Source organism: Acipenser ruthenus, chromosome 5 (genome assembly GCF_902713425.1).
Source record: "Acipenser ruthenus chromosome 5, fAciRut3.2 maternal haplotype, whole genome shotgun sequence".
Classification (NCBI taxonomy): Eukaryota; Metazoa; Chordata; class Actinopteri; order Acipenseriformes; family Acipenseridae; genus Acipenser; species Acipenser ruthenus.
In genome coordinates this window covers 21,324,890-21,338,994 of record NC_081193.1, presented here as the reverse complement: position 1 = coordinate 21,338,994, position 14,105 = coordinate 21,324,890, and the positions used below count along the sequence as shown (strand labels likewise).

Genomic DNA, 14,105 nt, shown 5'->3' with positions numbered 1-14,105 from the left:
TTAAACCGGGATGGTTAATATATAACCATCCCAGTTTAATTGATATTAACAATCAGCCTTAATTATGATGAGAGTCCTTTGGTTTTCAGAATTTTATAATAAATATTTTATAAAAACCAACTGTAACATGTAGCCATGAAAATGTAAGACCATCTTTCTACTTCTCTAGCACAGAATTTTAAAATCTATCGATGAATGCCAAGATAGTCTCAAGGTACTTATTTTCAATTTGCAAGCAAAGGCATGTGCGAAGCAACAGTTGTTGGCTTTCTTTTGGGACCTAGATGTTACTGCCTGATATGTTAAATATTGTAACAGGAGATTCACACTGCAACCTGATAATGATTTTAATAAACAAGATCACACGTAATAAGCCCTCTTTTTCCATCCATGTATTGAGCAAGTTATTAATTTACTTGGTAAAATTGCTACAAAAATAGCATCTACATAAGGAGGAATAAACTGGTTTTCCCTACTAATGCAGATTCTACAGAGTACAAAGGGTTTCTCTGTGATTTCATAGCCTAATTTGCATGTGTCGCAAAGTTTGTGTGAGAGGGTCTACGATGCGATCTCCCGACACTCTTACGACATCCCGACAAATTTCAAACATGTCAGAAAACTTTAGTCCCCGACAAAGCAATTGGTGAAATGTGTGAGGGGCTACGGGCCGATTTTTTGACGAATCCTACCAGTAGCCAATAGGACAAGCTAGCAACAGTGGCGACGAAGAGAAAGGTTGTGCCCCTCAAGGTGTGGAGCCTCGAAATTGAGGAAAGGATGGTGGAGATGTGGCAGGAACACCCGTGTCTCTTTGACACAAGTGACATTTCCTATCATGATCGCTCATTGAAGGAACAAAGATGGAAGGAAATTGCTTTGCAACTTCAGGTACCTGGTAAGTAAATAGGCTAATTGTTATAACTTATTAACACCGAAGCAGATAGGCCTACTGTGTGTGGTGGTGTGTGCTCTCATGGCAATCAATTTCTACAGTCACTCGTATTCGGTATCCCTTTCAAACCCCTACTGTATGCTTGTATTGCTTATTTAATCAAAATACGAGGAGGAGGAGGGGTGCGAGTCTGTGTGTGAGAGAAATAGAGAGAATGTAGATTACGATGTTGCATATTTAAACCTATGACAAACTTGTAGTAGCCTACTATTAAAGTTGTATTCTAGTCTGTTCAAAAGCGCAACACTCGCTCGTAGTACAAAATATTTATTAGTTTAAAAGTCTTCAAATTATTCATCAGAATTTGGTAATTCTGATGAAGATCGCTTGACAGCCAATCTCCCACGCCAATCTTTTAATCTAATAAATATTTTGCACTAGTACGAGCGAGTGTTGCGCTTTTTGAACAGATTAGATTTTATGTATTTGGATCCACCTCGACCTGAGTTGGTTCAGAGCACAGACGTCAAGGAAATAAATATTGACATTGCTATAATGTTATAACTGTTATAAACGTTTTTTTTCTTATCGCAATATTGAACATGTGTGCAGTTTATGGCCCTGAAGTATAAGTTCTCATGCTGGAATTTGCAGAGTATGAAATTAGCAATATCCACGGTCCTATTATACACACAAAGTACACGTGTTCTTTTTTGCACAGACAACAGCGATCGCCTCCTCGCTTAGTCCATGATTCTCCCGAATGATGTCTACGATTTTGCAAAGAAAATAGTCGCAGCCCGCGACAAGATATCTCGTGTAGTGTGTGTAGCTTGCAATCTACAGTGAGAAATCGTAGCTCAATCGGTTAGTGTGAGTTTAGGCTTTAAGCCAGGTTTACACTGCATGATTTTTGAATCGGGAGACGCTGCGCCACTCATACTATTATTATTTGTTTACTTAGCAGACGCCTTTTTCGAAGGCGATTTACAGAGACTAGGACGAGGATGTGTGAACTATGCATCAGCTGCGAGTTACTTACAATTACATCTCACCTGAAAGACGGAGCACAAGGAGGTTAAGTGACTTGCTCAGGGTCACACAATGAGTCAGTGACTGAGATGGGATTTGAACTGGGGACCTCCTGATTACAAGCCCTTTTCTTTAACCACTGGACCACACAGCCTCCGATTGAGCTACGATTTCTCACTGTAGATCGGGGGATTGCAAGCTACACACACTACACGAGACATCTTGTTGCGGACTGCGCCTATTTTCATTGCAGAATCGTAGACATCATTCGGGAAAATTAAGTGTACCCCCCCCTTTATTGACAATGGTCTAAACTTGTTATACAAAATGAATGAAACATTTCAATTATTTTACATAAATAAACAAACTACTAAAAAACAACTTTCTTCCACTTATGTTCTTAGCGTGTTAGAAAAAAGTTTTTTTCTTTAATATTTTCTTAAACAAAAAAGCATTACAAAAAATACCCTCCTTTTTTTAAATAAACCATTTTTTTTTGTAAACATATATAAATAACTTAAAATAAATACCAACGAATGGGTAGAAAAGTTGAATTTAAAACATGTAAACAAATCAAGGGACTTTTGCCATCATTATATGGATAATGGATACACAATATCTGCTATGGTCATGTAAATGTTTTAAAACAAAAATTGGAATATTGCTGCATTACACAGTCATTTCCCGGCAAGTGCAGAGGCAACATCATACTCTAATTTTAGCAATCTTTTTCAGCTCCACATCTGCCGGTTTGGCTTTTCGGACGCTATTTTCACGGGCCAAGAGCATGCGCGTTAGACTGTTAGACGTCACTTGAATGTCTAATGAAGTGTTTGATGGAAAAAGGGCTATTTTTTACCGGTTTAAAATTACACAATAATACAAAACCATTGTTCTGTGTGAGTGACATATATGCATAAAAGCCACCAAATATTGTGCCTGCACAAAAAAATAAAATAAAATAAAAAAAACATTATGTTTCCAAACAAGCATGTAGCTCAGATTCTGTATTGGGTTGCATTTAAATACTGACATTTCATGACTTACACCCAGACACCTGCTGTGTTGGACAGAATATATAAGCAATTTATAGGTAAGCCACTTTTTATTCCCAATTCCTTTAAAATAAAAACACAATGAAACCAAGTGGTAAAATATTCAAGGTCAAAATTGTTTGTCACTGATTCAGCTATATTGGTTTTACACAAAGACAGTGGCACTAAATCAATGTGCGCTTTGAGCTGGATAAATGCAGATCAAAGTTCACATTTATTTATTCTTCTCTTTTTTTAAATATGTTTCTCTAATGCTGTTTAAATAAATGTTTTGACATTTCTCTCGTAGTCCAACTGTACAAAATATACTGTAGACCCACTTTATTACTCTCTGTTATTATTATGGGGCTTCAATATTTCTAAGGGAACCAACATTTTTTCAGAGCTGGAAAAATACACAAAAGTATTTCCACAGCCCCCCCAAAAAACAAGACCACAAAAATATTTCTATCTCCAGTCAGCTTCTTGTTGTTTCCCAGAACTGTAATCAGAAATCAGTTTCACTATATTTTAGTCTGTCCAAGGCCTTTGGACACCATTTTTGTTGTGTGTCAAAGCCTGAAACCACTACAAGATAATGTACATGTATTGTATGCAGTAACAGGCTGGGGTAAAATGTGTTCATAGTTTCCCAAACACTACCAGCATTAGAGAAACATATTTTTAAAAAAGAGAAGAAAACATGAATATATATATATATATATATATATATATATATATATATATATATATATATATATATATATATACATACACACACAGTACTGTGCAAAAGTTTTAGGCAGGTGTGAAAAAATGTTGTAAAGTAAGAATGCTTTCAAAAATAGACATGTTAATAGATTATATTTATCAATTAACTAAATGCAAAGTGAGTGAACAGAAGAAAAATCTAAATCAAATCCATATTTAGTGTGACCACCCTTTGCCTTCAAAACAGCATCAATTCTTCTAGGTACACTTGCACAAAGTCAGGGATTTTGTAGGCATATAGTCAGGTGTATGATTAAACAATTATACCAAACAGGTGCTAATGATCATCAATTCAATATGTAGGTTGAAACACAATCATTAACTGAAACAGAAACAACTGTGTAGGAGGAATAAAACTGGGTGAGGAACAGCCAAACTCAGCTAACAAGGTGAGGTTGCAGAAGACAGTTTACTGTCAAAAGTCATACACCATGGTAAGACTGAGCACAGCAACAAGACACAAGGTAGTTATACTGCATCAGCAAGGTCTCTCCCAGGCAGAAATTTCAAGGCAGACAGGGGTTTCCAGATGTGCTGTCCAAGCTCTTTTGAAGAAGCACAAAGAAACGGGCTACGTTGAGGACCGTAGACGCAGTGGTCGGCCAAGGAAACTTACTGCAGCAGATGAAAGACACATCATGCTTACTTCCCTTCGCAATCGGAAGATGTCCAGCAGTGCCATCAGCTCAGAATTGGCAGAAAACAGTGGGACCCTGTTACACCCATCTACTGTCCGGAGAAGTCTGGTCAGAAGTGGCCTTCATGGAAGACTTGCGGCCAAAAAGCCATACCTCCGACGTGGAAACAAGGCCAAGCGACTCAACTATGCACGAAAACACAGGAACTGGGGTGCAGAAAAATGGCAGCAGGTGCTCTGGACTGATGAGTCAAAATTTGAAATATTTGGCTGTAGCAGAAGGCAGTTTGTTCGCCAAAGGGCTGGAGAGCGGTACACGAATGAGTGTCTGCAGGCAACAGTGAAGCATGGTGGAGGTTCCTTGCAAGTTTGGGGCTGCATTTCTGCAAATGGAGTTGGGGATTTGGTCAGAATTAATGGTCTCCTCAATGCTGAGAAGTACAGGCAGATACTTATCCATCATGCAATACCATCAGGGAGGCATCTGATTGGCCCCAAATTTATTCTGCAGCATGACAACGACCCCAAACATAGAGCGAAAGTCATTAAGAACTATCTTCAGCATGAAGAAGAACAAGAAGTCATGGAAAAGTTATGGTATGGCCCCCACAGAGCCCTGATCTCAACATCATCGAGTCTGTCTGGGATTATATGAAGAGAGAGAAGCAACTGAGGCTGCCTAAATCCACAGAAGAACTGTGGTTAGTTCTCCAAGATGTTTGGGCCAACCTACCTGCCGAGTTCCTTCAAAAACTGTGTGCAAGTGTACCTAGAAGAATTGATGCTGTTTTGAAGGCAAAGGGTTGTCACACCAAATATTGATTTGATGTAGATTTGTTTTCTGTTCACTCACTTTGCATTTTGTTAATTGATAAATATAAACTATTAACATGTCTATTTTTGAAAGCATTCTTACTTTACAGCATTTTTTCACACCTGCCTAAAACTTTTGCACAGTACAACATGAGTTGTTTACGGAACAGCAGCAACACGTATATTGTTTCTTAACTGTGATGAATATGGATGTGCTTAGATTGGATTTGGCAGGGTATTGACCAGTGCTAATCCTGCAGCAGACAGTTGAGACTTTCCCTGGATAAAACACACACACACACACACACACACATATATCCCAGAACTCAGTGGTTGTTTTGAAATTCAGATTCTTTCAAGCAATCTATTTGTTTTAGGTATAGATACTGCACTTACGTAACACACACCATTCACGGGAGAGGCTTAGTGCTGTTGCTATGAATTAGAGATGACTTTTTTCCCATTGGTGCAGCACATGATCCTGACCTTTTATCCAGGGAAAGTCCCAACTGTCTGCTGCAGGATTAGCTCTGGTCAATACCCTGCCAAATCCAATCTAAGCACATCCATATTCATCACAGTTAAGAAACAATATACGTGTTGCTGCTGTTCCGTAAACAACTCATGTTGTGCATTTGGATTCTGATGTTTTGTGTCTGATACGGTATGATCTTAGGCCCAGTGCTAGCCCTTTTTAGTAGTGTATTTCAAGTAGAAAACAACAGTATTCAAAACTGAAAGTTTTTTCCTATTTTTGAACAGTATGAAGTCGATTACATTATTTTTCCCAACTGCGGATACCCATTAGTATGCTTAATTTACAGTAAGGGAGGTGGACATTTACATTTACCTCTGCAGAAAAATATATTGGGAAACAGTCAACAGTAGGTGGTCTCTACAGTAGACTGAACAGAATAAAGGGGCGTTCACACCAGACGCGGCGCGCATGCTGCCTCCTTGCGCGCCGCTCTGCAGTCACCGCAGACCACTGTTCACACCGAACGCGGCAGGGGAAAGTCAGTGGACGGTCTGTTGTTACGTCACGGCTGCATGTACAGTGACTTTTGGTTGCTAATGCAGTGAATTAGGTATACAATTTATTTAAATATAAATTAGTCTCTAGGCGCTCTGTTTAAGAACGTCCAAATGTAATAAATGAGACATACCATATTTAAGTTTGGGATCATGTGGAACTCGAATTCCCTTAGACAATAACCGACATTCACACATGTCAGAAATATAAAATAATAGTTTATTTAAGAATAAAAAGGGGTGCAAAACTAATCTATTACAGAAAGGAAAGGCTATTGGTTAGAGATATGCATGAATAGTATACAGTTCATTGATCTCATAGTCAAACGATTACATCGTCCATAACATCATTAGCTTACATGGTTAATATACTAATATTAAATATGGCTTATCACACAAAGTGTCTACTTTGCATTCGTATTTTCAATACCCGTTTCTCGTTGTAATCGATTATGTCAATATGCACGAGAATTCATTCAACTTCCCATTCAGAACGGAATCCAACATTCCAGTACCTAATTTAGCAAATTAGTTTTACCGTGTTAATTTAGTTTAGATGTGACGTACCAAACTAATATGTTATCAACCTCAATTGATTATATATTCAAATTAACTCAGAAATGGGGCAATGATAAAATTCACTGCATTTATGAGGCAACTCCTTTGAGTTGCACATTTTAACAAACAAAATACATTTGTTACACACTCTAAAACAGGAATTAATATTCTATTCCTAGAACAGTTTATCCACAACTTGACAGCATTTGCTTCAGTTACTTTCTCGAGTCATAAAGTATTTAATATTAGATATGTTGAATACTTATAGATTTCCATATGAAGAAGTCAGTCTGTGTTGATGAACACTGCAGCTCTTTGGATGAAGTCCCAATAAAAAGATGGTACTTTGTTTGATGTACGCATTGTTGCGTAGGCTCGCAATAAACAAATAGTTCTTTTCAAATGGAGTTAGCCGCACGGCTGTTTTGTTGTCCTGACTTCCACCCTGTGATTGGTTAGTTTGATTATTTTGGGCTGTGCCAGAGTCCACGTGGGGTGTTTCTCATTGGTTGTTCTCATTCAGAGACAGCCCATTGTTCTTAATTGGTCAGTGGTTTCGACCTCTAGCGGTTGTATTTATGAGGGGTACTGTTTTCTGTCCAAGGTGTCAAAGTATACTCAAAACTGTCTGGCTTGCCTTCTGCAAGATACTGCTGGTGCCTAAATGATTCATTCAATGAGAGGAAAAGATAAAACACTTGTCCAGCAGTTAGTTTTTGACTTTTTCTAAAAGCATTCTTTGTCAGTGGGGGAGTTTGTGAGCAGAAACCAAGTACACAAAAAATGGCATAGGACCCCCTTCTATATATTCAATTTCTGTTAATTTCATTCACAGAATAATATTATGACCCACTCTGACGCTACACCAAGCAACACACAGTAAATGCCAGCAGGAAGGGAAAACTTTTTTTATACAGAAGAAACAAAGCTTAGTAAAAATAAAAAAAATTAAAGTAATGAGGAGCAAAACATTATATTATTTTTTATAAAACCTTATTTTACCCCCCCACACACACACCACCATAATCCCCCCACAATTATCCAAAATATTAGGCAATTGTGTTGTTTAAAATAAAATAAAAACATATTGCTTTTAGAAATTGAGATATTTTCTTTCTTTCTTTGTGAGTTTTGTCTGGTTTGCTGGGTATAGGCAAAGAGAGTGTGAGTTAAAGGCATCATTATATATTGATATTATTAAGCATTATCGTATACACATGATTAAAAAATGCAGCTAATGCCATCCCATCATATCAAACTTTTGGGGGGGAAAATGTAAAAGCGGCAACAATCAGTGGTACTGTGCATCTAACAACACAATACCTGGAACAATGAACAGCAAACAAAAAAAAGAGAATTGCGATCGCCCTGCTCTACCGGAGAAAGAAAAAAAATGTAAGATCGTTGCGGGTCCATGACATCCTCAAGAAAAGAAAAAGGTACGGCAAAATCATCTGCTGATACAGGAGCTCGGGTTTGATGAAGGCAGATTTCACACCTACTTAATGTTGTATTATACAACTCTGGAAAATCTGAAATCAGAACCACAAGCTGTTCCTTCATTTTATTTTTTACATTTTTTGTTATTTCTTCCTCGCAAAGGAGCCTCCTACTTTCCCCTGATTGGCTGCTGGTAGTTTACGTAACGGCACAGTGAAAGTTGAAAATATTTTATCTCCTGCGTGACCGCCTTCATTGAAAATAATTGCTTATTTGCTTAAAAAACATTTAAATATTTCTATGTAGTGCTTAGAAATCATGTTAAGGGCTAAATGTCAAGCATCAGGAAGCCATCTGGTGGTATTTTCGGCTAGCTTTTCCACTCCAGGAAAACCCAGGAGGCTGTCTTGATGGGAATGTTGTTGCGGGATGAGCTGGTTGCACGGACACCCGTAATCATTAAATAATTAAATAAATAACCACTTTAAAAGCAATGTGGATCTGTCTTCCAGTTATTACTGGAGCAGTGTATGCAACATTCAGAAGTAATGTATGGGATGCCACCCTCCAGGGATCAAATTATTGCTCAAAACAGGAGGGAAGGCAGGAGAATGCATAATTTAGTTGTGTGGATTGATGTTTTTTATTATTGTTACTATTTATATTTTTATTTTTGTAAATGCCCCATAGCTCTACCAGTTCTTAGAGAACGTACCAGTTTGGAATACTAAGTGGTATTTCCATTGTTTTTGCTATGTGTGTAAAGTAACCCACTTTACATGTTTGCTGTGTGTGTGGTTCTACAGTGATCATCACACCTTGACTGCACTCCAGCACTACCAACGTGGACATTGACTCATCCTAAAGGGAACTGAGAAGGTAAACATCATTCTAATCATAGCACTGAAATGGACGTTATGCAACAGAGCATATGAGCCTCTAGTGTCTGTGTACTGTATAAACCTTTTTTTGTTATGCCATTAGTTGTGGTTGTGTCAAAAGCTTTAACACAGGTGCTTGACAGAGGGCACCCGGTGCGTGGTTAAACCAAGATCTCTCTGGATGCTAGCCTACATTGTGACCATTTCGCCTTTTTCTAACCAGTCTTTGCTGAGCATTGGCGAGATCTGATATCCCACTGTTTTATATTTAGTTCACAGCTCCACAGGAACACTAGATGTAGTATCTCTGTCTTCCTGTCCATAAACCATGAAAAGCAATGCATCACATGCTCTAGGCTCAGCTTGTAGACCTCAACACCGTGTGATTTAGGTTTCATACGTTTAAAATTTACAGTACACCCTGAACCATCTAACATTTCTTTGTATCAGATAGTACAGCATGTATCACCTGGCATCACATTAAGATTAACTATACTGTTTAACTATTTGCATTGAACTATATATTATTTTTTAGTGTAGGGTTCTGTTTAAAATACAACCCCTATACAATAATCTGTATATTATGTGCTCACTGAGATCAGTGTTATACAATCACGAATAATGTATTGGTATTGCATGACTTATGTATGGAAATAACATAATTTTACTTAATCAATGGGTAGTTTTCCCTTAATCCACGATACAGCCCTATGATGATCAGAATTGTGGGTCAGTCAATATGCATACTTTTAGTGCTGGTAACATAAAAAGTCTTAATATCACAAAGCCACTGCAATCTACTCCTCACTCAGTTTTACTTCACAAATCCCAAAACTAAGAGGACTCTCCCAACTCTCAGTAAAAAGAGGCACACTTGTAATGTAATGCATATTTTAAAAAACATACAGATGGGCTGAGAAAGTTGTAAAGTTGTAATTTGATTTAATTTTGATCTACTAGTAGGTACATTCTGGCCCATATCTATAGGCTAATTACATAACAAGACATTGAAAGCACCAAAACAATGAAAATATACTAAAAGAAATAGGCATTCTGATCTTACCAGAAAAAACACTGGGAATCTTCGACAAAAAACTTTTCACTGTACGGATGGGAATCCCGTTTTTATCTTCTTGCATACGTGCTATGATATCTTCCATCTAAAAAAAAAAAGAGGAGAAGCATGGGGTGAAAAAAATATCATATTCATATATTAAGATTATGTTTAAAATCTTCTTCAGTGAGATACTCAATGCTTCACATAACAAAAACAAACAGGATATTGCTTTGTGCAATCTGGCGAGACCGCTGAGCGGTTCTGGCTGCTTAAACTGTGCAAAACAGTTTTTTACAATTAGAGACACCCTACCCAAGATGTATTGAGATGAATCACAAAAATGAAAATTGTACCTTAGCCACCTTATTGCACTTGCACTAGCAATACCATGGTCCATACATAAAACCATATAATATAGAAATTCAACACCAACACCATAATTTCCAACTCTCTGGAACTCTTTCCCAGCTTTGGTGTGTGGTTCTCCCACCATCGCTCGCTTTAAATCAACTCTCAAGACCCACCTGTTCTCTCTTGATTTCTGTGCTCTTCAAGTCTGATATGTCCTATTCGCTGCTGTGTTGCGGCTATATCAAGTATTATGCATTTCTCTGTATTTAAATTATTATAGATTTTCTTGTTGTTAATGCATCTTGCAAAGCGCTTTGTGATGGTGGTCTACTATGAAAGGCGCTATATAAAATAAAGCTTGATTGATTGATAATTGGATGCCCTCTGCTGTGACCTATCTTTTGTCTACTTGGCCTTTTGTATGTTGCAGACACTCAGCTGGTTATAAAAAAAAAAAAGTAAAAGCAGAATTGATATAATTTTTTTTTTTTAAATGCACAGCTCCCTGCATGGATTCGTGCTTCATTTGCACAGAGGCATGCATTGAGACTCATCTTAACACTAGAAGCCCCGCGGCGGTCATTTTGGCGGTTTTTGGTTTTAAAATGTAATGTTCTCCAGTGGTGTAACACATATGGGGCTGTGCGTTCGTGTACCTTTCTGTCCGTATGTATTAAATATTCTCAAAGCATGAAACGCGGGAGTGCAGAAATAAAGGAGATATATTACATTATACCTAAAAACCCCGGGAGCAGTCACATTGACAGCCACACATAAAACAATTGTATTTTCATTATACAGAACGGTATTCTACTTTATTATTTTTATTTACCAGTCTGCAATGTGTTTAGCTGTAATCAGATTAGTCTCTACTCTCTGCCTGAGTGAATGACTGACAGTCTATTATTTTTCAATCAGCCTTTTGAAAGGCTGGCACCTGCTTGCCAGCTGCACTGCTTTGGTCAGTCAATTAGCATCGGGACTAGTGAAAATAAATACCAGAGAACGTGGAGTTTTACAACGCAACAAAATACGAAAAATTGATGTTTGGATCAGATGGCATGGAAGGAATACCATTTTGTCGAAAAAAAGAAAAATAAATTAGACTTTTTTTTTATTACTGTGCGCTTCTGTAAAATGTTTTCTTCTATGTTTATTTATCTGCGTATTCAGTTGCTTTTGCTCATCTGATAATAAACTGATTGCTGTTGAAAAGTTGAAAATGTATTGCTATCGTTTCAGTTTTATAAATATGTATGTTGTAAACCAATGTCTGTTCAGATGTTTATTTATTTACATTTTCTTTTTTTGATTTGTAATATATATACTGTATATACACACACACACACACACTTCGGTTGTTCAGATGTTTATGTGACGTACTCAATAAAAAAAACGAATTACATCCAACTGTTTCTCCTTTCGTTATACTATTTACAGTGTTTTGAATACAGCCGTCAGAAAGGGTATGAGTATATCTCCAGTCCTTCTAGTGTTAAGGAAGGGAACATTTTTATTAATAAAATAAGCTGATATGAGAAAAGTTTAAGGTTTCTAGAGCTAAACTAAAAGTAAATGCTTGCATTATTTCATTCATATAATTTTTTTATAATTTTGTAAATTGGCAACTACATAAAAATCGACCGCTAACTTTGATCCTACCTTTATCCTTCAAATTAATGCATTTTAGGATTATTATTATTATTATTATTATTATTATTATTATTATTTAGCAGACGCCCTTACAGTACAGTACAAGTAATAATACAATTAAGAGCAAGATAAATACAATGACTTTGGTGACAATTACAATTAATATTTTTTAATTTGTTATTATTTGTTATTATTATTATGTGTATGCTGCTTTTGAAGTGGAAAAATTGTTGAATTAATAGTTATTTACATACTTAACTTGTCTAGTAAACTATAACGTTTGCTGGGTTTCCCACCCATACTTGGTTAAAACACAAAACACTTATTGTAAAACTTCAAATAATTGCTGTGTCTCAAATAATCGCCTGTCTCCAATAAGCGCCGGGTCTGCTGGCAAATATTGTAAATAAACACCGAGTCTCTATTAAACACCGGGTCTCTGTCATTACCATTGAAGATGAGGAAGATGAGGAGGAGTTTGAGCGTAATGAATTGCTAATAAGTGGCAGCGATGAAAGTGACTCAGGATTAATAAATAATAATAATAATAATAATAATAATAATAATAATAATAATAATAATAACAATTTAAGGTAGGCCTACATGTAATGCATATTTGTTTAATGCATTTCTTAAAAGTTTTGATAATTTTAAGCGTGCTGAAAGTAGGCCAGATACAAACCTCTTGGTGTATTTTAACAGGTTTTGTTGTATTAACAATGTACAAGTTTGAGATTAAACAATAAATTATTTTTGATAATGATACTTATTGCGTTTATTTTTCATTTTTAAAAACATTTTAGAAGTTTGTATTATTATTATTATTATTATTATTATTATTATTATTATTATTATTCTGTAAGTGTAGCCTCCATGCCTGTGTTCTGATATCTACAGGATGGTCTTTTAATGGATTTAACTGTTTTTGTTGTTGTTGTTATTTTTATTAACAATGGTAGATCTAATTCTGTTTTTAAATACAAATTCTATACTTCTGCTTGTTCATTTTCCAAAGTTTTGCATACCGTATCCTTGTTAACCAGTGCATATAAAAAGACAGCAATAATACTTTCGCTTTATACATGAGGGTGTACAAGACAATGTAATTTTGTTATAAAACAAAACTGTTACTTAGTTCCCACTGACACACAACCTTTTAACACAGTTGCTGGAATGTTTAAATTGAGTTACGATGTTGCTACAAGGTTGTGTGTTAGCGGGTTCTCAATGACCGCATGAGGCATGTGAAACTAGCGATCTAATATAAAGGCCAGTCTCAAATAATCGCCGGTCTCCAATGTGCTGGGTCTGCTGACAAGTATTGTAAATGAATGAGTTTTACAGTATTACAGTCGGTAGTTTGTGACTGTTCGGATCTTGATGTCATCATTTAATCGTTCTTGTTTTTCTCTTAATGTTCGGGGGATTCGTGATACAACAAAAAGAAAAGCTTTATTTTTATTTTGCAAATCGTATAAAAGGGATGTCTACTTTTTTCATGAAACCTATTCTTGTGAAAGGGATGAGAAAGTTTGGGGTAACCAATGGGGAGGAAGAACATTATTCTGTCATGGCTCCAATCACTCAGCAGGGGTCGCTGTTTTGTTTAACCGTAATTTTAACGGTTCTGTTATAGAACATCTTCTTTCATTAAAAGGCAGATAGATATTGTTGGTAATAAAGATAGAGGAAACTTACTTCATTATAGCAAATGTGTATGGCTATAACAGATCTTCTTTAAATAGCACACTTCTAGATAATGTGAAATCCAAAGTTTTGAATTTAAAGATAAGATTTCCATCTGCATTGGTTATTGTAGGAGGTGACTTTAACGAAGCACCAGGCCTATACACTGACAGATTCCCTCCCAGAGGGAGTCCTAATAATTGTAATCCACTCATTAGGAATTTCTGTGAGTCTTTGACTTTGGTAGATGCACATAAACATGTCA

The 14,105-nt window shown here is 36.5% G+C and overlaps 1 protein-coding gene across 5 annotated transcripts in view; it reads right to left on the bottom strand.

Annotated features, from left to right (window-relative positions):
- The window catches only part of LOC117403285 (regulator of G-protein signaling 7), a 181,761-nt gene that overhangs the window by 89,279 nt on the left and 78,377 nt on the right, over positions 1 to 14,105 (bottom strand). For all 5 annotated transcript variants that reach the window (XM_059023814.1, XM_034005321.3, XM_059023815.1 and 2 more), the window contains exon 3: positions 10,157 to 10,253. In XM_059023814.1, the coding sequence (XP_058879797.1) occupies positions 10,157 to 10,253 (97 nt within the window). The remainder of the gene's footprint in view (positions 1 to 10,156; positions 10,254 to 14,105) is intronic.